This window comes from Pristiophorus japonicus, chromosome 3, assembly GCF_044704955.1.
Source record: "Pristiophorus japonicus isolate sPriJap1 chromosome 3, sPriJap1.hap1, whole genome shotgun sequence".
NCBI lineage: Eukaryota > Metazoa > Chordata > Chondrichthyes > Pristiophoridae > Pristiophorus > Pristiophorus japonicus.
The window spans coordinates 115273808-115298337 of NC_091979.1; the positions used below are offsets into that span (position 1 = coordinate 115273808).

The 24530-nt window shown below is 43.4% G+C and overlaps 1 protein-coding gene across 1 annotated transcript in view; it reads left to right on the forward strand.

The window, feature by feature from the left end:
• LOC139259848 (mitogen-activated protein kinase kinase kinase 20-like) overlaps nucleotides 1–24530 on the forward strand; it is a 74949-nt gene that overhangs the window by 19513 nt on the left and 30906 nt on the right. The window contains exon 7 of the mRNA XM_070875731.1: nucleotides 14287–14403. Within this exon, the coding sequence (XP_070731832.1) occupies nucleotides 14287–14403 (117 nt within the window). The remainder of the gene's footprint in view (nucleotides 1–14286; nucleotides 14404–24530) is intronic.

Sequence of the window (24530 nt, forward strand, 5' to 3'; positions counted from 1 at the left end):
AAAGTAACGTTGTTTTCGAATCAGGGCAGGACTTACACGCCTGCAGCTGCACGTCCGCAGATAACTCAGAGTCCACCATCAAGGCTGGTGAATGCAAGTCCATTAACACCTTTTTGGCGTTGCGGGGGTGATTATCCTTTCCATTCATGCCGCTTCAAAGGATACTTTTGCAAGGGCTGTGGAACAATGGGACACCTCCAATGTATGTACAGGCGAGCTGCAAACCCTGCTAATCCTGCAAACCACCATGTTGCAGAGGAGAACAGATCTACGGTGGATCACGACGAACCAGAGCCTCAGGCCGAGGAGGCAGAGGTATATGGAGTGCACACATTTACCACAAAGTGTCCCCTGATAATGCTGAAGGTTGAATTAAATGGACTCCCGGTGTCCATGGAGCTGGACACGGGCGCAAGCCAGTCCATAATGAGCAAAAAGACTTTCGATAAATTGTGGTGCAGCAAGGCCTCAAGGCCAGTCCTGACTCCCATTTCTACTAAACTGAGAACGTACACAAAGGAACTGATTCCCGTAATTGGCAGTGCTACCGTAAAGGTCTCCTACGATGGAGCGGTGCACGAGTTACCACTCTGGGTTGTACCGGGCGATGGCCCCACGCTGTTTGGCAGGAGCTGGCTGGGAAAGATACGCTGGAACTGGGACGACGTCCAAGCGCTTTCGTCCGTCGACGACACCTCATGTGCCCAGGTCCTAAACAAGTTCCCCTCGCTGTTCGAACCAGGCATCGGGAAGTTCCAAGGGGCAAAAGTGCAGATCCATTTGATTACGGGGGCGTGACCCATCCATCACAAGGCGAGAGCGGTACCTTACATGATGAGAGAGAGGGTGGTGATCGAGCTGGACAGGCTGCAACGAGAAGGCATCATTTCGCTGATCGAATTCAATGAGTGGGCCAGTCCGATTGTTGCAGTCCTCAAGGGAGATGGCACCATCAGAATCTGTGGTGATTATAAAGTAGCTATCAATCATTTCTCCCTGCAGGATCAATACCCGCTATTGAAGGCAGACGACTTATTTGCGACGCTGGAGGGAGGGAAAACGTTCACGAAGCTGGACTTGACCTCAGCCTACATGACTCAGGAGCTGGAGGAATCATCGAAAGGCCTCACCTGCATCACACACATGATGGTCTCTTCATTTACAACAGATGCCCATTTGGGATTCGATCGGCCGCGGCAATATTTTAGAGGAACATGGAAAGCTTGCTGAAGTCGGTCCCACGCACCGTGGTCTTCCAGGACGACATCTTGGTTACAGGTCGGGACACCGTCGAACACCTGCAGAACCTGGAGGAGTTTCTTAGTCGGCTTAATCGTGTGGGGCTCAGGCTAAAACGCTTGAAATGCGGTTTCCTGGCACCTTAAGTGGAGTTCCTGGGGAGAAGAATCGCGGCGGACGGCATCAGGCCCACCGATTCGAAGATGAAGGCAATCAGGAACGCACCGAGACCACAGAACGTGACGGAGCTGCGGTCGTTTCTAGGACTCCTGAACTATTTTGGTAACTTCTTACTGGGTCTTAGCACATTGTTAGAACCCCTGCACTCTTTATTGTGTAAAGGAGATGAATGGGTATGGGGTAAAAGCCAAGAAAATGCCTTTGAGAAAGCTAGGAAGCTGTTATGTTCAAACAAATTGCTTGTGTTGTACGAACCATGTAAGCGTTTGGTACTAGCGTGTGATGCATCGTCGTACGGGGTCGGCTGTATATTGCAACAAGCTAATGAATTTGGGAAATTGCAACCAGTTGCTTATGCATCCAGAAGTCTGTCTAAGGCCAAGAGGGCCTACAGTATGATCGAAAAAGAAGCGTTAGCGTGTGGTAAAGAAAATGCATCAATACCTGTTCGGGCTCAAATTTGAATTGGAAACCGACCATAAGCCGCTTATATCCCTCTTTTCTGAAAGCAAGGGGATAAACACGAATGCATCGGCCCGCATCCAGAGATGGGCGCTCACGTTGTCCGCATACAACTCCACCATCCGCCACAGGCCAGGCACAGAAAACTTTGCCGATGCTCTCAGTAGGCTGCCGTTGCCACCACAGGGGTGGAGATGGCACAGCCCGCAGATTTAGTCATAGTAATAGAAGCATTTGAGGGTGAGCAATCACCTGTTACCGCCCGACCGATTAGAACTTGGACGAGCCAGGACCCCTTACTGTCCTTAGTTTAAAAAAAACTGTGTGCTCCACGGCAGTTGGTCTCGTATCCTGTTAGAGATGCAGGAGTAAATAAAGCCGTACCAGCGGCACAAAGATGAAATGTCTATACAGGCAGACTGCCTCCTATGGGTAGTCGGGTAGTGGTGCCAAAAAAGGGCAGGGACAGTTTCATCAGTGATCTCCACAGCACCCACCCAGGCATCGTAATGATGAAAGCGATAGCCAGATCCCACATGTGGTGGCCCGGTATCGATGAAGACTTAGACTCCTGTGTGCACAAATGTAATACATGTTCTCAGTTAAGCAATGAACCCAGGGAGGCGCCAATAAGTTTATGGTCCTGGCCCTCCAAACTGTGGTCCAGGGTCCATGTCGACTATGCAGGCCCATTCTTGGGAAAAATGGTCCTAGTGGTTGTAGATGCGTACTCCAAATGGATTGAATGCATGATAATGTCTGCAAGCACGTCCGCTGCCACCATTGAAAGCCTACGGGCCATGTTTGCCACGCACGGCCTGCCTGATGTCCTTGTAAGTGACAAGGGGCCGTGCTTTACCAGTGCCGAGTTCAAGGAGTTCATGACCCGCAGTGGGATCAAACATGTCACATTTGCCCCATTAAAACCAGCGTCCAACGGTCAGGCAGAATGAGCAGTTCAAACAATCAAGCAGAGCTTGAAAAGGGTAACTGAAGGCTCACTGCAGACTCGCTTATCGGGAGTCCTGCTTAGTTACCGCACAAGATCCCACTTGCTCACTGGGGTGCCTCCCGCTGAACTGCTCATGAAAAGGACACTTAAGACAAGGCTCCCATTAGTACACCCTGATCTACATGAACAGGTAGAGAGCAGGCAGCTTCAACAGAATACATATCATGATCGCGCAAATGTGTCAGGCGAAATTGAGAGAAATTATCCTGTGTTTGTGTTGAACTATGGACAAGGTCCCAAGTGGCTTTCTGGCACTGTTTTAGCCAAAGAGGGGAGTAGGGTGTTTGTGGTCAAACTCTCAAATGGACTCACCTGCAGGAAACACTTGGACCAAACCAAACTAAGATTTACGGATTATCCAGAACAACGCACAATAGACTCCACCTTTTTCGACCCATCAACACACACACACAAGTGACAACCAATTCAGCGGTTGACCACGAAGCAGAACCCATCACCCGCAGCAGCCCAGCAGGACTCACCACCCCCAGCAAGGCCAGCTGCACAGCAGCCCAGCGAGGGCCCAACAAACGACTCACCAAAACCAGCATTTGCACCGAGACGATCAACCAGGGAAAGGAAGGCCCCAGATCGACTCACATTGTAAATAGTTACACTATTGACTTTGAGGGGGGGGGGGGGAGTGTTGTTATGTATGTGAACCTGTAAATACCATGTCTAACCACCAGAGGGCTTATCCCCTGGAGTCCCAAGGGATCCCACAATCTCTTGGGAGCACCTGTATATAAGGAGGCCTCACAGGCTGGAGAGGCACTCTGAGATCTGTAATAAAGGACTACAGTCATACCTTACTATGAGCTTGCAGTATCTAGTCTGACTCTTTCTTCAAGAAATTACAGATAGATTGTTGGATACAAAGGGAATCAAGGGATATGGGGGTATGGGGATATTGCGGAAAGATGGAGTTGAGGTAGATCAGTCATGATATTCAATAGTGGAGTTGGCTCGAAGGGCCGAATGGTCTATTCCTGCTATTTCTTATGTTCACCAATATGGCATTTTATCTTTCTCCAACCTTCTGTTCTTGCAGCCTATTTGAGTGACTTTGCTCAACTTGTGCAGGTTTGAGAAATAATTTGTTTTGTCGATTCCTGGCTACTTAGCAATTAATTCAAACCGCCATCAAACAAAATATTATTACAAATTGTAAGACAGGTGGATTATTGTAAACAGTTTATGATTTTTGTTTTGTTTAACAGCTGATCTTTCATACTTTTCTAGGATAGTGAATTTATATTCAGTAGAGTTTACTATTTGGGTTTTTGTAAATAATTTGGTTTTCTGAGATAGTAAGCATTGTTCATAATTCTAAAACAGTTAAGTACATTTTCAATAAACAATCCTATTTTTCTTCCTTCTGCTTATGTTAAGCTTACATTGTACAACAGAAATCTTAATTAAAAGTAAATGGGCTAAATGCTGTCCTTTTGACAGTACATGAAAGAAATCTTTATTTTAAATGTCATTGTAATCTTAGCAGTTACAATAATGTGATTACCTTTCCTTAGTAGCTTTATAAATGCCAGTTTTATTTGATTTTTTTTTCTGTGCATTTGTTTATTCCAATATACAGTGAAACGCCAAATTACTTCCTCAAGTTGCATTTTATTTTCATGCTTTTTTTCTGTAAATGATTCATTTTGTGTTCTCTAAGGATCCTATATCACATAGGCAGGCCCCATTTAAAACTGCTGCGCTGAGGCTGGTTGAATATAATCAAAAATGCCCCATTTAGTCAGAAGTCATTTTCTTTTCAAAAGGCAAATGTTATTTAATCTTTCAGCTGTTCATTGTGCCATCATAAATACTTTCTTTTTGCTGCAGTTGTGGGGCTGAAATGAGCCCACTAATTGCCTCCTATTTCCAATGACATGTGGTGGTTTAGTGGGAAGAGAACGCAGCAGGGAGGAGGAAATAGGAGGCTGAGAAAATGAGAGCTAATTATTTTCACTTGCTCATGTCAGGTTGGTGTCAGGCTTGTTTTTACAAACTAGAAGGTTTAGCACTAAATAAAACAAACTGGCGTCATGTTTTTATATACTGGCAATATCATGAAAGCAGCTGCACTACAAATAATGCCTGCAATTGCATGGACACCATCTGACTTCCACTGTGTGTCTGTGCTAATGAGTATATCACAGTGGTGCCAAGTGAAAGGTGCTGAATTATGTATGATTCTTCATTAGTGCAGTAATAGTTCTGTACATCATTATGGGACATTGTTTCTCCTGAGGCGATTAAAAAAAATCCTCTGTTCAAGATCTAGTTGTAACCCCTACTTGCTAGTGAGGTCCACTTGTATAGTTCTATGTGAGCAGCTTCCTGTAGATTCTTTTTTTATTTACAAATGTCCCAAGGGATGTTAGAACAGTAGGCAATGACATTGTAAACAGAATGGAGTAACACAGATTAACAGATACTTATCTGATCTCAGGCCTCATTTCCACTTAAAACCAAGCACAATGACATTTGCTGATCTGCCGACCAAGATAATGATGCAAACTAGAAATGTTGCTGCGCTTAGATGTTTGTCGTATACTGTCAGTTAATACCAGCAATTTCGAAAGTTTTATTTCAGAACTTTCATCAGTCCTTTAGTATGTTAAATTAAACCCTTCCTGAAAATCTTTATTAAAAAGTTTAATTGGTAATTGTGAACTGTTTCAAGCATGTCGTGGTTTAGATTTAGGGCAGAGGAAACGTTTCAAGGACACCCTCAAAGCCTCCTTGATAAAGTGCAACATCGCCATCGACACCTGAGAGTCCCTGGCCAAAGTGGAGGAAGAGCATCCGGGAGGACGCTGAGCACCTAAAGTCTCATCGCCGAGAGCATGCAGAAACCAAGCGCAGGCAGCGGAAGGAGCATGCGGCAAACCAGACTCCCCGCCCACCCTTTCCTCCAACGACTGTCTGTCCCACCTGTGACAGAGACTGTAATTCCTGTATTGGACTGTTCAGTCATCTGAGAACTCACCTTTAGAGTGGAAGCAAGTCTTCCTCGATTTCGAGGGACTGCCCATGATGATGATGGTTTAGATATGTACACACAAACATTTGCTTTTGTAAAAGCATCTGAATATTTTTCCATACAATCGCAGCTTTTTTGCACAGTAATTGTCAGATATAGAAAGTGGTGTGGGTAACATTTGATATCTAGCAGATAATTTACAAATAATGTGGCGATAACTGAACATTTTTTTTACCTGGCATATGTTTCCCTGAGTAAGAAGATGGGGAAGAGACCTATTTCCAGGCTTCTGCTTCATGACTGATTGTTAGAAAGTAAGTAATGATGGGCGTGGGTGACCTCAGGCTTTGGAGTGGGTACAAAACAGATTCACTAGAATTATACCAGGGTTTGAAGGGGTACATTTTTAGGATAGATTGCACAAAACGTGAGTTCTATTCCCATAAAGATTAGAAGGTTGAGGGGGTGATATAATCAAGGTATTTAAAATACAAAAGCAAAATACTGCAGATGTTGGAATCTGAAATAAAAACAAAAAATGCTGGAAATCTGAACGGCAGCATCTGTGAAGAGAGAAACAGAGTTAACGTTTCAGGTCGATGACCCTTTGTCAGATATTTAAAATGATTGAAGGATTTGATGGGGTAGATACAGAGAAACTATTTCCTCTGGTGGGGGAGTCCAGAACAAGAGGGAAGACCTTAAAATTAGACCTATGCCATTTAGGAGTGAAATCAGAAAGCACTTTTTCACACAAAGGGTAGTGGAAATCTGGAACTCTCCCTCAAAAGACTGTTGATGTTAGGTCAATTGAAATTTTCAAGACTGAGTTTGCTGAATTTTTGTTAGGTAAGGGTATCCAGGGATATGGAACAAGCATGGGTAAATGGAGTTGAGGTACAGATCAGCCATAATCTAATTGAATGGCAGAACTGGCTCAAGGGGCTGAATGGTCTGCTGTTGTTCCTATATTTCCTTGTTTCTGTGAGCCCAGTGGCGAAAGAGGTAATTGATGCTTGGTTAATTGTTTTTCCTGAGGTGGGAGCAGAACTTAACTGCATGGTGGACTTTGAACCACAAATGGAGGTGTCAGGTTCTCCATCGGCTGGTGTCTCGATACGACTTCTCCCACTCTTGTGCTTTCCCACAATGGCAGGATTGACATCAGGAATTCACTGTGTAGGGAGTCACGCGAGTAAATGTAAACCCTTTTTTCACTGTTCTCTAGCACACTAATGCCATTTGGTGTCCACAAAGTGAAGATTTCATAATTCTATACAAGAGACCATGTTTGTATTGCTGCAGTACATGTACATAGTTGGAAGTAACGTTTTGGCAAATGGAACTGATTTGTAACAATGCAGAAAATAATGAAACTCACATCATGCACTGGAGGGTGAAAAGAGGAGGATTCATGAATGGCATTGCTCGTGTGTTATTGCAATTTTTCCAGTGTGTTATTGCAATTTTTGAGCCATAGTTAATGAAGGAACATTGTTTGTGCTGATAAATTGCAAGCAAGGCTTACATGTAACAAAAAATGTGATTTATGCACCTGATTTGACAGTTAGTGAGGTGTGTGCATTTTGGTCTAGTTAGTGTTGAATGAGTACCCGGGAGAATTGGATGCACAAAAGTATTCTGTTATAAGTTGGCATTCCTTTCATATGTTTTTTTATTTCAATGTAAAATCTACTGCACTTCAGCCTGCTCCTGTGTGGAAGGCCTATTCCCACCAAGGCTGAAAGTCATCAGACAGATTTAAACAACTTTCTGGGCAGGGGGAAGGGAATCATGAGTTCCACTTGCACAAATGCACATACTGTTGCCAACAATGAACAAATAGAAATCATCTGGGGCTAACAAAAGACATGTCACCTTGTCACGCCTCTCTTACAGAAAATGCAATTCCTATGTACATCATGAATACGCATTGAAAGGGAAAAATTTTTGCCCCGTCTGTCCACGACTGCATTTTGTGACTTCAGCATTCAAGTGCAGTGAAAATACCTCCATGTGTGCTCATATTGTGAATGTGTCCAGTCACATGGATGAAAATCAATTCTGGCTCATTTTTAGTTTAAAAAAAATTACAACACCTCATTAGATTTATAGGGAAGAGAAACCTTTTTAATTTCACATGAAAATTAGGAATGTTTGATATGCAAGAAAATAAAGAATTTGCATGTTTTTTTAACAAAACTGTTTTATAGATATGAGAGAGATTTTCCCAGATGGGAGGTGGTTGCAGCTGTTAATTCTCTATAATGGTTTATGCTAGTTATTGAAATAATTGAGAAAGATATAAATTATATAATCTTACTGCACAGAGGGAAGCCATTCGGCCCATCGTGCCTGTGTCGACTCTCTGAAATAATGGATATTTCTGGCTAGTTATTCCAAAATCACTCAAAAACAAATTCCAGCCTGCTGGCAACTTTATATAGCCTTTTCCCCCACAGAATTATTTTTTCCAAAATGGAGGCATAACGCTGGGACAAGGCATGGTAGGTACCTAAAAAATGGGCGGTACATATCCTCAGCGATAGCGGGTGGTAAAAACGCATAATTAGCAAATTTAGCGCTGGAGCGGAATTTTCTTGATTTTTTGAGCAGGAAACGTGGGCGGGTGATCTGCAGCAACGCCGGCGGTAATCACAGGCCGAAATGACCTCTGGCAATGTTCAGGTCTACAATGGTCGGTAATTTGCATTTCTGCAAAAACGGGTGGTAAACGGGCAGTAATCCGGCGGCCAGAATGGAAATTCTAGCCCGGAGTGTTGGTGGGTTATTTGGCTGTGAGGGCATTTTAACCTAAGGAAAATAAAGTGTGTATCAAAAATCTGTTAATGGTCTGTCTTAGTGAGTAAATGCATTACTTGATAAGGTACTGAATTTTAGAGATCAGAGGGAGTCCAAAGTTTGATCCTTGGTCAGTGCAGATTAGCTGATTGCACAGTGGCATCAGTGTCTTAAAGTTGACCTGACTTCACAAGTAAAAAAAATCAGCCAGAGTTTCAACTCTTGATCACTTCCACTGTTCCCTGCTGGAAGGTGTGCATCTGTGGACATCAGGTGAGGACAGGATTGGGCCAGGTTAAAATGCCACGATTCTACCTGCGGCCACCTTTCCCAACGCCTTTTATAAAACATAGAAAATAGGTGTAGGAGTAGGCCATTTGGCCCTTCGAGCCTGCACCACCATTCAATATGATCATGGCTGATCATTTTTGCAACTTCAGTACCCCATTCCTGTTTTCTCTCCATACCCCTTGATCCCTTTAGCCGAAAGGGCCACATCTAACTCCTTTTTGAATATATCTACATTTCCTCCCCAATCTCCCCTGATTCTTGGCCCTACCTCCCTCCGCCTCCCGCTATTAATACCCCTGGCCCTACCGACGTCGGGACCAGTACATCGTGCAGCAGAGCACCTCAAGCGTGACTGCTGAGGGGGGGGGGGTGGTGACAATGGCAGTGTGATGTGTATGGTGGGGTCTGGAGAAGCGGGGGGTGTTGAGGACCCGTCTTCAAAGCCGGAAGAAAATATTTCCTCCCGACGATCAGGTGCTGTCACCATTGGTGGTATGATACCTTGGGGTGCAGTGACAGTTGATTACCGCATAGCGTTGGCATTGACAGACTGGGTATTGTCTCTCACCGCCATGTCCTCCAATTGACGGGCTGCTAAAGCCGCGATGTTTGCAGACAACCCAGCAATGGCCTGGAGGAGCTCTCGACTCCTGTTGATGCTCATCCTAGACAGTCCCACCATGTCCAGGTTCGCATCTGTCTGTCTCACAGCGTTCCCATCTTGCCGGATCAGCCGCCGCGGATTCAGCATGGGGGTCGCCGTGCACTACTGCATGACACTTAGTCCTGCTTCCTCGGACCGGAATCCAAGAAAGTTGGATTCCGACAAGGAACTGGTGTCCACAGGTAGAAAGGACCCTTCAAGTCCTGCCATCCCACCCTCCTCCTCCACCACCACCGTCACAAAGTTTTGAGGAATGCTCTCCTTCTGCTCCTCAACCATCTGTTCCACCATCGTCTCTTCCACCACCGTCTCTTCCATCTTCATTTCCTCCAATAACTCCTCTCTGGGAGGGGCAGGCGGCACCTTCTGTGCAACTGTAAAAACATAACATTAATGGTTGGCGACAGGGGGAGGGGTCAGAGATAACATGAGAGCAATTCACTTTGCGCAGGCTTACGTGGAGAACAAACATATATTACCGAGAATCATTACTTGAAACTATCATAAGCAAAGTAGACAGAAACTACATGACATAACAAAACTTGAATCCCAAACGGTATATTGCTTTCCAAGTGGCAGAGTGTGATGAACCAAACATTCATGTCAGAACTAACAACATTTCGTGTTCCCAGCATTACATTACATTCTACATTATATTGACATAACATTGAATTACATGACCGCAGTACAGCCTGGGGATTATGCAGACTTACCTTCCTCAAGAACCGGTTCAGCACCAACACACGTGGCGGTACGATCATACCCGCCTGTCAGGGCTGCAGCGCATTCTTCGAAGTCTGTCAATTCAACAGTCTTCGGCGGACCAACGCCCGTTTTACAGAGCTCCGCCCAATTGGTGGCTAATTTTTTCTGCAAAGGTGACATAAAATATATGTAAACTAATTTCACAGCTACTATTACGGAACACACACATATGTGGGTAGACATCCCCAATTAACCAACCCCAGTCCTTTCGTCAACGAGTGCATCATTTAAATTCCATTAGGACGCAAATGTTGCATGATGAACAGCGCCTCAGAGATCTCTCGCCATATCTTCTGGTACACGTTTGATGCAGGTTGTCCTCGCCCACCCCGTGTCAGTTGCTCCCAGTGAGCCTCCACTTTGTGCACCAACGATTCCTGGGCTTCTTCACGTGGCCCTCCTCTTCCCACCTACTTCCCTCTCCACTTCCATATCTTGTTTTTGCATCTTAATTCTTTATTATTATTTATATTGATATTTAAATAATTAATTATCATTTCTTATTTTTTATGTTTTATTATTTTGTGTTGTATTATGAATGACAACAATGCTCCAAATCGTTTAGAAATACTTGTAAAATAACTTCTCTCTCTCTCTGCACACAATGATCTCCACCTCAGCACTCAGCAACCCTCTCTCAATCTTCTCTGTGCATGCACACTCGTTTCTAGGGGCCTGCTTGCCTAAAATTCGGGCGGGAGCGATTGGAATGCAAATTCTAAGTGCCTGGGCTCACATGTGAAAAATAGCAATTTGGCGAGATTGTGGAAGATTAATGGCACCAGTGGAACCAAATCCAGGCACCAGTCACCATATCCTGCAGAGCAAGGGAAACATTTTAAATAAATGTATCAGCTACTAAAGTCAAATATTGAAATATGTTTTTAACTGAGCCTGAAATATTATATTCCTAATATTTCAGTTTCGTAACATTTAGAAAAAGGCTGATTTCTAAAATAGATTTGGCTGATGCATGTTTCAGAATCACTTGTGGAAACAGTGTCTTTCTTTGCTTAATAGTTTTGGAATAAACACCAATCTATTAGGAAGTACAGGAACATGCCTAAAAGCGCGCACAAAATCTGCAAAGGGATATAGACAGGCTAAGTGAGTGGGCAAAAATTTGGCAGGTGGAGTATGATGTTGGAAAGTGTGAGGTCATGCACTTTGGCAGAAAAAATTAAAGAGCAAGTTATTATTTAAATGGCGAAAGAATGCAAAGTGCTGCAGTGCAGCAGGACCTGAAGGTATTTGTGCATGAAACACAAAAGGTTAGTATGCAGGTACAGCAAGTGATCAGGAAGGCCAATAGAATCTTGGCTTTTATTGCAAAGGGGATGGAGTGTAAAGGCAGGAAAGTCTTGCTACAGTTGTACAGGGTATTGGTGAGGCCACATCTGTAATACTGCGTGCAGTTTTGGTTTCCATATTTACGAAAGGATATACTTGCTTTGGAGGCAACTGAGAAGGTTCACAAGGTTGATTCCAGAGATGAGGGGGTTGACTTATGAGGAAAGGTTGAGTAGGTTGGGCCTCTATTCATTGGAATTCAGAAGAATGAGAGGTGATCTTATCGAATGAGAGGTGATCTTATCGAAACGTATAAGATTATGAGGGGGCTTGACAAGGTGGATGCAGAGAGGATGGGCCCAAGTTTCCACATGATTTGCGCCTGATTTTTAGGAGCAACTGGTGGAGAACGGACTATCTTAGAAATCGCAATTCTCCACATTTTTTTTTCTGCAGTTCTATTCAGGTAGAACAGTTCTACTTTGGAACAGAATTTTTTCTTCAAAAGGGGGCATGTCCAGCCACTGACGCCTGATTTCAAAGTTTCCACAGTGAAAACGTACTCCAAACTAAGTTAGAATAGAGCAAGTGAAGATTTTTGTAGAACTGAAAAAACCTGTTCTACACATTAAAAAATCAGGCGCAGGTTACAAATTAGGCGTCCAGAACGAGGTGGGGGGGGGGGAAGGGAACTCATTAAATTCTACAATAAATCCTTATTTATACTTCTACAAATATTATACAAATAAATCCAACCTGAATAAACATTTATAAGCAAAGAAAAGATTAAATAAACCAGCTTCCTATCTGTGTGAAAGTGCTTCAGGCACGGAGAATGCTGCAGGTGTTCGTTCCCGCGGGGGGGGGGGAGAAGAGAATAGCCATTTCGTTCCCGCGGGGGAGGGGGGGAAGGGAACAGCCATTTCGTTCCCGCGGGGGAGGGGGGAAGGAGACAGTGAGAAAGCTGCAAGTGCTGATGGCAATGTGCTTTTATTAAAAAAATTTCAAAAATTAAACAGCTACAAAGAACTACAAAAATGGCCGAGTGCCAATGTTTTTTTCACACTGAGCATGCGCGAATGCTCCAACGCGCACGCGCAGCGTTGTCGGCAGGAAAAAAACTAATTTAAATAGTACCCGCCCCCTCCCACTTACAAAATCGGCGCGAGTGTAAGCTCCGCCCCCCTGGGCACCGCGCCAGGCAGACAAGGAGCTGCAGAACGCTCCAGAATTGCGAGGTTTTTTTTAGGCGCCATTTTAAGCGCGAAAAACGGGCGCCCAGCTCGGAGGGGCGCCCGTTTTTTATCGTGTGGAAACTTGGGCCCTACGTTTCCACTGATAGGAGAGATTAGAACTAAAGGGCAAAATCTTAGAATAAAGGGCCACCCATTTAAAACTGCGATGAGGAGAATTTCTTCTCTGAGGTTTGTAAATCTGTGGAATTCACTGCCTCAGAGAGCTGTGGAAGCTGGGACATTGAATAAATTTAAGCCAGAAATAGACAGTTTCTTAAACGATAAGGGAATAAGGGGTTATGGGGAGCGGGCAGGGAGGTGGACCTGAGTCCATGATCGGATCAGCCATGATCGTATTAAATGGCGGAGCAGACTCGAAGGGCTGAATGGACTTCTCCTGCTCCTATTTCTTCTTATGAACAGCTACTATGCTGCTCTATTGGTCACATGGAATGTATAACTACACTACTAATGTTGCTGGGTTTAATCACTTTTAAACAGTTCCTCAATATACTTCAAGCAAATGTATTGCTAGTTTGAGAATTGAATATTTAACTTATTAGAATATTTAATATTGGTAAATATTCGGTTTGAACATTTTAACAACTCAATTTATATTTGTTCTGTAAAGAGCTAATCCCTGGATTTGTCTCTTTTTTTACACTTCCACACTTTGTATGTCAGTAGCAGCCTCTAGGCTGTGCTGTTGAATCAGCTTTCTCATGGTGAATAATGTTTTGTCGATTTCCACTGGTACAAAATTTATTACAATATATAAAGAATTTGCGAATAATTTCAAATTAAGTATTATTCCTTATGCCTCCTTATCTATATTAAAAATATTTAATTTGAAATTTAAAGTACATGAAATTACATTTGCTGCGCAATGTGCAGATAGGTAAGAGACTTGTAATAATGAATACATGCACTTCTGCGTAACCATTCTATCACATTTTTTTTAAATATAAAAGGAACAATATGTTACTTCAGTTAACTAAATTTCTGTTTGTTAAATATAGCAACATAAATTTGGTTAAACCAAAAATAATTTTGAAATCTAGAAATACTTGGGAGGTTAACTTAATGAGAAACAAAAATAATTGTTTCAGTTTGAAAGTGTTTGCACATTTAAGTATGACAAGTGATGTTTTTGAATTGAATGCCACGCCAACCCCCTCCCACCAAGATCTGTTACCTGGTTTCAGTTCTCATGTTGCTTGTCATTGGGCTTTTGAAAGAAGATACAATTGCCATTTGTATATGTCAGAATCTGACAGTAAAATGGATGTAAAGCTCCTCTTTGATGGGATGACATACTCATGCAAACCTTATAACAACTTGTTTCTGTTCTTGTCAGGATTCTAAATGGAAAATGTATATGGAAGTGGATGGTGACGATGTTGCATTGACCTACATCAAGGATATAACTTTCAACACTAATAGGCAGGATACAGATGTAATTAAAATAACCAAGGTAAAGATGTTTGTCTAGATGCTTCGTATAAATTAATTTGATGTTGAACATTTAAGCAAAATGTGTTTTAATATTTTTGTATATTAAGATGAGTGGCATGCTGGTCATCAAATTAGAGTCTAGTTTACAAGAATTAGAATTTGTAAATTATTACTAGAGATAAAAGTCAAACAATATAATACAGCTTGCATTTATTCCTTTTTGTTGTGACAGCTCCCAAGTGTCAGTGTATCAGAGCACTGATTCATCTGCTTAACTGTGCCACACAAAATATTATTTTACACTACAGTGTGTCGGATTGTTTCAGTGGGAGCACTCGAGCCTCTGTATCAGAAGGCTGTGGGTACAACACCACTTCAGCACATAATCTGAAACTCCCTCTGCCTGTTTAAGTGGATGTAGAAGATCCCATGGAACTGTTTCAGGAAGAGTAAGGAAGTTATCCTGATGTGCTGGCTAACATTTATTTCTCAACAAGCACCAGAAAAAACAAGATAACATTTATCTCATTGACAGTTATGGAATCTTGCTGTGCACAAATTGGTTGGCATATTTGCCTACAAAACAACAGTAACCTGAGGATAATTCATTGGCTGTGAAGCACATTAGGATGTAAATTCAAATCCTTTCTTACAGTAATAATGCGGTACTTTTTTGCCTCAGTATCGTGGTGGCAATTGCACAGAATTGCAACACTGTCCCTACCTGTTAATGATTATCTCCATGAGAGCAGGAGTCCCAATTCCCTGTGTCGGCCTTGTTCCCATATCCCTTTATCTCCCTTTCCTTCAACTACCCTATTCTTAAAAATGGTTTCTGCTTCAATCAGTAACTGTGCATTCCACAGCCACTTAACCCTCTTCTGCTCTCTCTCATAAATTTCTTATATTTAATCCTACATCTAAAGCCACTTATTCTTGGCTCCATAACCATGGGAAATAGCCTATTTCTATCTACTGTGCCTCATCCCTTCATAATTTTAAACACTTCTATCAAATCAGAGTCACTGAGATATGCAAGTGTTGTAATCTGAGAAATTATTCCATTATTGAAAGGTATTTGGTAAACACATTGGCCCGGATTTTGCTGTACTAATAATGGCGAGGATGTCAGTGCTCGCCGTTATTACTGGGTAAAACTAACAGCAACTTCTGGTGTCTGCACAGTCGCAGTTTACGCGGAAATTCAGAAGTTGTCAGTGATACCCTGCTCCTCCACAGGCTTCGCCGATCGAATCTGCGCAGAGATCACTGTATTGGCGTGAACTTGGGCTAATTACCCACTATTCTCACTCTAAAGACAGCTGGAAAAGTTAGGCTTTGTACAATCAGGAATAACTCAGTTTTTAATAGCATAGCAAGATAGCAGTAGACTGCAGGAAGATCTCAATGGACTGGTCAGGTGGGCAGAAAAGTGGCAAATAGAATTCAATCCGGAGAAGTGTGAGGTAATGCATTTGGGGAGGGCTAACAAGGCAAGTGAATACACAATGAATTGTAGGATACTGAGAAGTGTAGAGGAACAGAGGGACCTTGGAGTGCATGTCCACAGATCCCTGAAGGTAGCAGGACAGATAGATAAGGTGGTTAAGAAGGCATACGGAATACTTACCTTTGTGACTGTGACAAAGGTAAACTATCCCTCTTTGTCCTTCTTGACTTGTCTGCAGCCTTTGACACGATTGACCACTCTAGTCTTCTCCAACGCCTCTCCACCATCGTCCAGCTGGGTGGGACTGCGCTCGCCTAGTTCCATTCTTATCTATCTAATCATAACCAGAGAATCACCTGCAAAGGCTTCTCTTCCTGCCCCCGCATCATTACCTCTGGTATCCCCCAAGGATCTATCTTTGGCCCCCCTCCTATTTCTCATCTACATGTTGCCCCTTGGCGACATCATCTGGAAACATAGCATCAGTTTCCACATGTACGCTGATAACACTCAGCTCTACCCAACTACCACTTCTCTCGACCCCTCCACGATCTCTAAATTGTCAGATTGCTTGTCCGACCTCCAGTCCTGGATGAGCAGAAATTTTCTTCAATTGAATATTGGGAAGACCGAAGCCATTGTTTTCGGTCCCTGCCACAAACTCCATTCCTTAGCCACTGACTCCATCCCTCTCCCCAACTTCTGTCTGAAGCTGAACCAGTTTGCAACCTTGGTGTCATATTTGACCCTGAAATGAGCTTTCGACGACATATTGGCAGCATAACTAAGACCGCCTATTTCCACCTCCGTAACATTGCCCGTCTCCGCCCTTGCCTCAGCTCATCTTCTGCTGAAGCTCTCATCCATCCCTTTGTTACCTCTAGACTTGACTATTCCAATGCACTCTTGGCTGGCCTCCCACAGTCTACCCTACGTAAACTAGAGGTCATCCAAAACTCGGCTGCCCGTGTCCTAACTCGCACCAAGTTCCGCTCACTCATCACCCCTGTGCTCGCTAACCTGCATTGGCTTCCGGTTAAGCAACGCCTCAATTTCAAAATTTTCATCCTTATTTTCAAATCTTTCCATGTCCTCACCCCTCCCTATCTCTGTTATCTCCTCCAGCCCCACAGCCACCCGAGATGTCTGCGCTCCTCTAATTCTGCCCTCCTGAGTATTCCTGATTATAATCGTTCAACCATTGGTGGCCATGCCTTCTGTTGCCTAGGCCCCAAACTCTGGAATTCCTTGCCTAAACCTCTCCTCCTCTCTAGCTCTCTTTCCTCCTTCAAGATGCTCCTTAAAACATACCTCTTTGGCCAAGCTTTTGGTCACCTGCGCTAATTTCTACTTTTATTGCTTAAAACTCCTGTGAAGTGCTTTGGGACGTTTCACGCCGTTAAAGACGCTATATAAATACAGGTTGTTATTGTTGTTTATTAGGCGAGGCTAATAGAATATAAGCAGGGAGGTTATGCTAGAACTCTATAAAACACAGGCCACAGCTGGAGTATTACGTACAGTTCTGGTCACCACATTACAGGAAAGATGTGATTGCACTAGAGAAGGTACAGAGGAGATTTACGAGGCTGTTGCCAGGATTGGAGAATTTTAGCTATGAGGAAAGATTGGATAGGCTGCGATTGTTTTCTTTAGAACAGAGGAGGCTGAGGGGAGATTTAATTGAGGTGTATAAAATTATGAGGTGCCTAGATAGAGTGGATAGGAAGCAGAGAGGTCAATAACCAGGGGGCATAGATTTAAAGTAATTGGTAGAGGATTAGAGAGGAGTTGAGGAGAATTTTTTTCACCCAGAGGGTGGTGGGTGTCTGGAATTCACTGCCTGACAAGGTGGTAGAGGCAGAAACCCTCATTGCATTTGAAAAGTACTTGGATGGCACTTGAAGTGCCGTAACCTACAAGGGCACGGCCCAGTAAATGCCCTTGAAATTCTTAAACTGGTTAAAGCAAGGGTAAGGCCTGTTTTTACCAGAGTCAGAGTTTTTTTTTTTAAATAGAAAAATTTAATTTTATCACTCATTTATATATAAAAAAATCTTGTCTATTAAGGTAAGTTTATTTTTAGCCCTGTTAAAACTTATTAAAAATAATTCCCCAAAAAATGTTTTCGCATAAAATATTTAATTCAATTGCTTTGTTTTTTTGTTCATTTAATGTGTTTTTGGGGGTATTCCCATTCATACTTAAGCCAGCTCCATAGAAACTAAACTCACCATAAGTATGAATGGGGATCCCCCTACTTTCATTGGTTGGGCCGGTCCACGTGATCCCAATGGTGTTTACGAAGCGCATGTACTCCTGGGATATGTGGACATCTACGCAGGCTTACCCGGACCAGCAGGTAAGTTTGTAGATTTTTTGCAGGTAGGAGGCATCTGCCTGCAGGAAGTCTCCGACCACAAAATGTGGGCCAAGGTTGCAGAGTTTATAAATACATAACTTTTTTTAGTTTTTCTGTTTTTCTCTTTTATATCTCTCCCTTAATCCCATGTGCATGTTCCAATCTTTATTTCACTTTGTGTAAATGTAATTTATATTTCCTGTTTTGTATTTCCTGCTTTGCAGTCTGCATGTCTCAATGAAAATTCTTCAATCTGATTGTTTGAAGAAATTCCCTGTTGCTTTGTCTGTTCACAGAAGCAGAGATCCCCTATAGAGGGCACTGCATTCAAACAGACGTCAGATGACTAGAGGTCTCTGCTGACAGGCTGCTAAAAGATTGTGGGCAACTGTACGCGAGGTGAACGGCACAAGCCATTCCTTCGCCGCTCACAGCAAAGTCCGGGCCTATGTTATAGAAGCAGACCATTTGATCTTTCAAGACTTCCTGAGGGTTTAGCTCCACATCAACCACCTTAGTTTAATCCCACTTTCCGACTTGTTCTCCATATTTGTATGCCAGCTGCTATTCCCTTTAAAAAGAATGTATGAACTTTGATTCAACAACTCCTTGTGGCAGAGAACTTCATATTCTAACCACCTGCTGTGTAAAGAAATCTTTTCTAAACTTTTACGTGCTAACATTTTACATCAACTAATTTGTCCTAAACAAGTAACCGGGGGAGAGTTGGATTTAGTGCCAAGATTCAGTTGAATGAAACTTTGGCATATCCACAATTTGATGTCAGACAGGCAGTCTGCAAAGATGTAGCCTTGGGATTGAGGGAAGTGGTGGAAAGTGTTATCAGCATACGTTTGGACACGGACCCTGTACCTGTAGATGATGTCACTGAGGGACAGCTATAAGAGCCGACTAAGGATAGATCACTTGGGGACTTTGTGGGTGAATGCAGTGAAGGGAAGAGAAGCCATTACTGGTAATAGATGAGCTGCATTCTGACAGCTCGGATTGAAATCAAATGAGAACATAAGGAAGAGGAGCAGGAGTAGGCCATTCATCCCTTCGAGCCTGCTCCGCCATTCAATAAGAATATAGCTGATCTTCCACCTCAACTCCATCGTCCTGCACTATCCCCAGATCCCTTGATTCCCTTAGTATCTAAAAGTCTATCAATCTCTGTCTTGAACGTACTCAATGACTGAGCATTCACAGCTCTGAGGTAGAGAATTCCAAAGAGTCACAACAGTTTGAGTGAAGAAACTTTTCCTCATCTCAGTCCTAAATGACCGGCCCCTTATTCTGACCCCCTAGTTGTAGACTCCCCAGCCAGGGGAAACATTCTCCCAGCATCTACCCTGTTAAGAATTTTATGTTTCAATGAGATCACCTCTCATTCTTCTAAACTCTAGGGAATATAGACCTAGTCTACTCAATTTCTCCTCATAGGACAATCTTCTCATCCCAGGAATCAGTCTAGTGAACCTTCATTGCACTCCTTCGAAGGTAAGTATATCCTTCTTTAGGTAAGGAAACCAAAACATTACACAGTACTCCAGGTGTGGTCTCACCAAGGCCCTATATAATTGTAGTAAGACTTCTTTGCTTTTATACTCCAATCCCTTTGTAATAAAGGCTAACATACCATTTATTTTCCTAATTGCTTGCTGTACCTGCATGTTAACTTTCTGTGATTCGTGTACAAGGACACCCAAGTCCCTCAGAATACCAACATTTCCAAATCTCTCTCCATTTAAAAAATATTCTGCTTTTCTATTTTTCTTACCAAAGTGGATAACTTCACAATTAGAATAGTTACAGCACAGAAGGAGGCCATTCGGCCTGTCAAGCCTGTGCCAGCTCTCTGCAAGAGCACTTCAGCTAGTCCCACTTCCCCACCCTTTTCCAGTAGCCCTGCAATTTTTTTTCCTTCAGGTACTTAGCCAACTTGCTTTTGAAAGCCACAATTGAAACTGCCTCCACCACCCTTTCAGGCAGTGAATTCCAGATCCTAACCACTCACTGCGTGAAAAGGTTTTTAATCATGTCGCCTTTGGTTCTTCAGCCAATCACCTTAAATCTGTGTCCTCTGGTTCTTCACCCTTCTGCCAATGGGAACAGTTTCTCTCTATCTGCTCTGTCTTGATCACTCATGATTTTGAACACCTCTATCAAATCTCCTCTCAACCTTCTCTGCTCTAAGGAGAACAACCCCAGCTTCTCCAGTCTGTCCACGTAACTGAAGTCCCTCATCCTTGGAACCATTCTTGTAAATCTTTTCTGCGCCCACTCCAAGGCCTTCACATCCTTCCTAAAGTGCGGTGCCAAGAATTGGACACAATACTCCAGTTGAGGCCGAACCAGTGTTTTATAAGGTTCTTCATAACTTCCTTGCTTTTGTCCTCTATACCTCTATTTATGAAGCCCAGGATCCCGAATGCTTTTTATAACTGGTTTCTCAATCTGCCCTGCCACCTTCAACAACTTGTGCACATATACCCCCAGGTCTCTTTGTTCCTGCAACCCCTTTAGAATTGTACCCTTTAGTTTATATTGCCTCTCCTCATTCTACCTACCAAATTGTATCACTTCGCACTTTTCTGCACTTTATATTCCATCTTCCATGTTCTTAGCCACTTACTTAACTTATCCCTTTGCAGCCTCTTTGTGTCCTCCTCATAGCTCACTTCACCACCTATCTTTTTAGCATCAGCAAACTTGGATACATTACACTCGCTCCCCTCATCTATGTCATTGATATAGATTGTAAATAGCTGAGGCCCAAGCACTGATCCTTGCGGCAACCCACTAGTTACAGACAGTTCGATGGAGCTGGACAACAGAGAGATGATGGAGGAAAATCGATGCTGTTCACCACATCAAACATTACAGATAGGTTGAGGAGCACAAGGAAGAATAATGCACTCTATTCACAATCACAGAGGATTTCATTCATGACTTTGGTCAGGATAGTCTCAGTGCTGTGAGAACTGAAGTTTCACTGAAGGGGTTTCAACGGAAGGTTAGGGAAGTTGCGAGGTGACAAACTTAGAAAGAAAAAGGAGGTCAGAAACAGGGTGATAGGTGCAGATAATGGATGGATAGATAGACCAAGGGTAGGGAAGAGAATGATGATGACTAGTATCAAGAAAATACAATCATCTATCCACTTTCCAAAGGAACAGGTGGCATGCAGTACACTGGAAATCTTCTCTATTTAGCTTGTAGATGGAAAATCACACAAGATTGCTTCAGATGATGAAGATAAGGATTCATATGTGAACCCATGTGAATGCTAATTAGCCTGCCTGGTCTAGATGCAACTGTCACATAATTATCCAAGATTTTCATTCACTATGCTGATCCACATATGATCAGAGGAGCTAGACTTTGAGGAATGATTGAGTTGCAGATTATTCCATCCTGTCTCGAAATGAAAAAACACAAGATAGAGAAGTTTCAATTTCATTTCTTTAAAAAAAATGACATCATAATGGTTTCTGCAGATACATGATTTAAAGTTTTTTTAAACAATTCCTGTCAGTTTTTGACCACTTCGCTCCTGAAAGTATTAATTCCTTGCATGGGAGCCAGTTACTCTCCAGTATCTTGCTCAGGGGACATAGGGCTAGAACCTCCACCTTTTTTGCATGCTTAACGCCCACGTAATGCCCATTTTACTGCTGAAATGACGTCTAACACCCATATATCGGCCATTTTGGCACAAACTGTAAACTGACGGGCATTTTTCGGAAACTTATCGCCGAGCGTTACTTTCCCCATGTGCTTAATGCCGGGAAAAAATATTACCGCCCGCCCGCTTTTTTGGGGCGGAATCAGCAGAATGGGCGAAATCAACGCCCATAATATCGCCCAGCATTACTTTCCGCATGGAATTAACGCTGAGATTCAATAATACCGCCCGCCCACTTTTTTTGTCGTATAGCGCACATTTGGCGAAACTAACGCCCAGGAGATCGGCCACCGTCACTTTCACCACCTCGCACACATATTGCCCACAATATCTCTCGCCCAAAAAACACCCAGAGAAAGTGGAACTGTTCTGAACGAACACCAGCGGTGTGGCTGCCATTTTTTAAATTGCAGGTCGCTTCATTCAAAAGGCTGCTTCAACTTCGGGGGAGTTTGTATTGACTCTGGAGTTCGTCTCAAGTGAAGTGAACATCTCATCAGATATTTCTGGACTATTGGGGGTTTACTCTAGGTGTATTTTAGTGAGGAAATCATTGCTTCTGATCAATCGCTATTATACTTTCACTACAATGGGGCCAGCAAACAATAACTGTGCTTAAGCAGCGCTTCAGATGTCTTGACCACTCAGGAGGGGAGCTACAATACAACCCTGAGCAAGTAGGTAAATTTGTGGTCGTGTGCTCGATGCTGTACAACCTGGCTATCATGAGGGGCCAAGAATTGCCAGAAGGCACTGATGCTCCACCTCAGGAGAGAGAGGAAGAAGAGAATCGGAGCTCCTCAGCACCAGATGTAGGATCGTACAGAGAGTCGGGCCCCGTGCCCCCACCTTCTGGCCTCTGTGGTCTTGCCTTGGGATGTGCTGCTGGCTGAGCTGCAAAACACAAATGAGGTTGTTAGAGGAGAAGAGGGTGCTAGAGTCACAAGGTGAGTCCAGCGCTATAGACAGCATATGCACGACAAGAAGACCACTACTCTCAAAATCATCACACATCACATTTCATGACCATCAACACATTGCAATGATTTTCATTAGGCCATCATTATTTCTATGACAATTTTAGAAATTATCTATCATATATGATTGGTCGGATATGAGTGGGTGTGGTATCTATTGACTTTACGTCACGCAATGGTGTAAGCTTTACTTACGTGGCATGACTTCAGGGTCTGCAGATGCTTGCGTGACTGTCTGGGTGTGCTTCCCCACGAGTGCGAGCACCCACTCCTCCATCTCAGTGATGTCGCTGGGAACTGGTGGCCCCCCACCCGTTCGCCTCTGCGCAGACCTCATCGTCAATAGCTTCTTCTGTAAAAGGTGACAGGACGACATGGCATGAGATCATTACGTGATATCATTGCTAGGTCCTGTCACAGAGACTGATACAACACATAACCGACAGATGTAATCATGATTATTATGAAAATTATCATTCTTTACCTAAAGACCTGCACCGTGACCCAGGCTTTGAGTAAAACGTTCCCGGTAACAGTGAAAGACCTCGCATCTGCTGATGAGTCATTCATGACTGTTACAAATCAAATTATATAAATACATAAGTACATGTAAATAAATGTAATACTTACTCTTGCGGATCCCACAAGGTAGTTCCATCGTTTGCGGCATTGGTTGCCCTCACGAACCTCGTTGGTCGCCGACAAGATCACCTCTGCTATCTCGGTCCATATCCTCTGGCATGCCTTTGGAGTGGGTTTCCCATGCCCTCCCTGTGTCAAATCACCCCAGCGTAACTCGACCTCCTGCAGGAGGGAGACATTTGCTTCATCCGAGAACCTCCTGGCTCTTTTGCGCCCTCTAATGTGCTCCTCTCCCAGCTCACTGCTCTCTCCAGCGTCCGTCTCCACAGCATGCTGTGATGTCTCCTCCTCTCCATTATAGGCCAAATTCGGGCAAATATGTGGCTGGTAACAGCTAATTTTTGTTTCCCTACTTGCTGTGAAACTCTAAAGTCTCCCATCTTCCTCCCAAAGCGGCCACACCACACCCACACACGCCTTCAGTCCCTCTGAGCTCCCTCTCTCTCCGCTCCTGCACATGTCATGATGACCCTGGACCTCCTGAATCACGGGAATCGAGCATTACCATGCCATTGCACGGTAATTTAACGCTACCGCCCATTTCATATCGCTTGCGGTAACGGCCATTTTAAAAAATGGAGATTAGATGCTTTGAGAATGGGCTCGATGCCGGCAATCTGAAACCCCTTTTTTACCGCCCACACCGGAAATAGCACCCATTTTTGGCCGATAAACACAAAAATGTAAAATCTAGCCCATCGTCTCAGGATAAAGGGCCGCCCATTTAAAACTGAGATGAGGAAAAATTTCTTCTTTCAGAGGATTGTAAATCTAAGGAATTCTCTGCCCCAGAGAGCTGGGTCATTGAATATATTTAAGGCGGAGATAGACAGATTTTTGAGCGATAAGGGAATAAAGGGTTATGAGAAGCGGGCAGGGAAGTGGAGCTGAGTCCATGATCAGATCAGCCATGATCTTATTAAATGGCGGAGCAGGCTCGAGGGACCAGGTGGCCTACTCCTGCTCTTATTTCTTATGTTCTTATAAGTTCCATTGTCTACATCTTGACTGTGAGCGGCAGCAA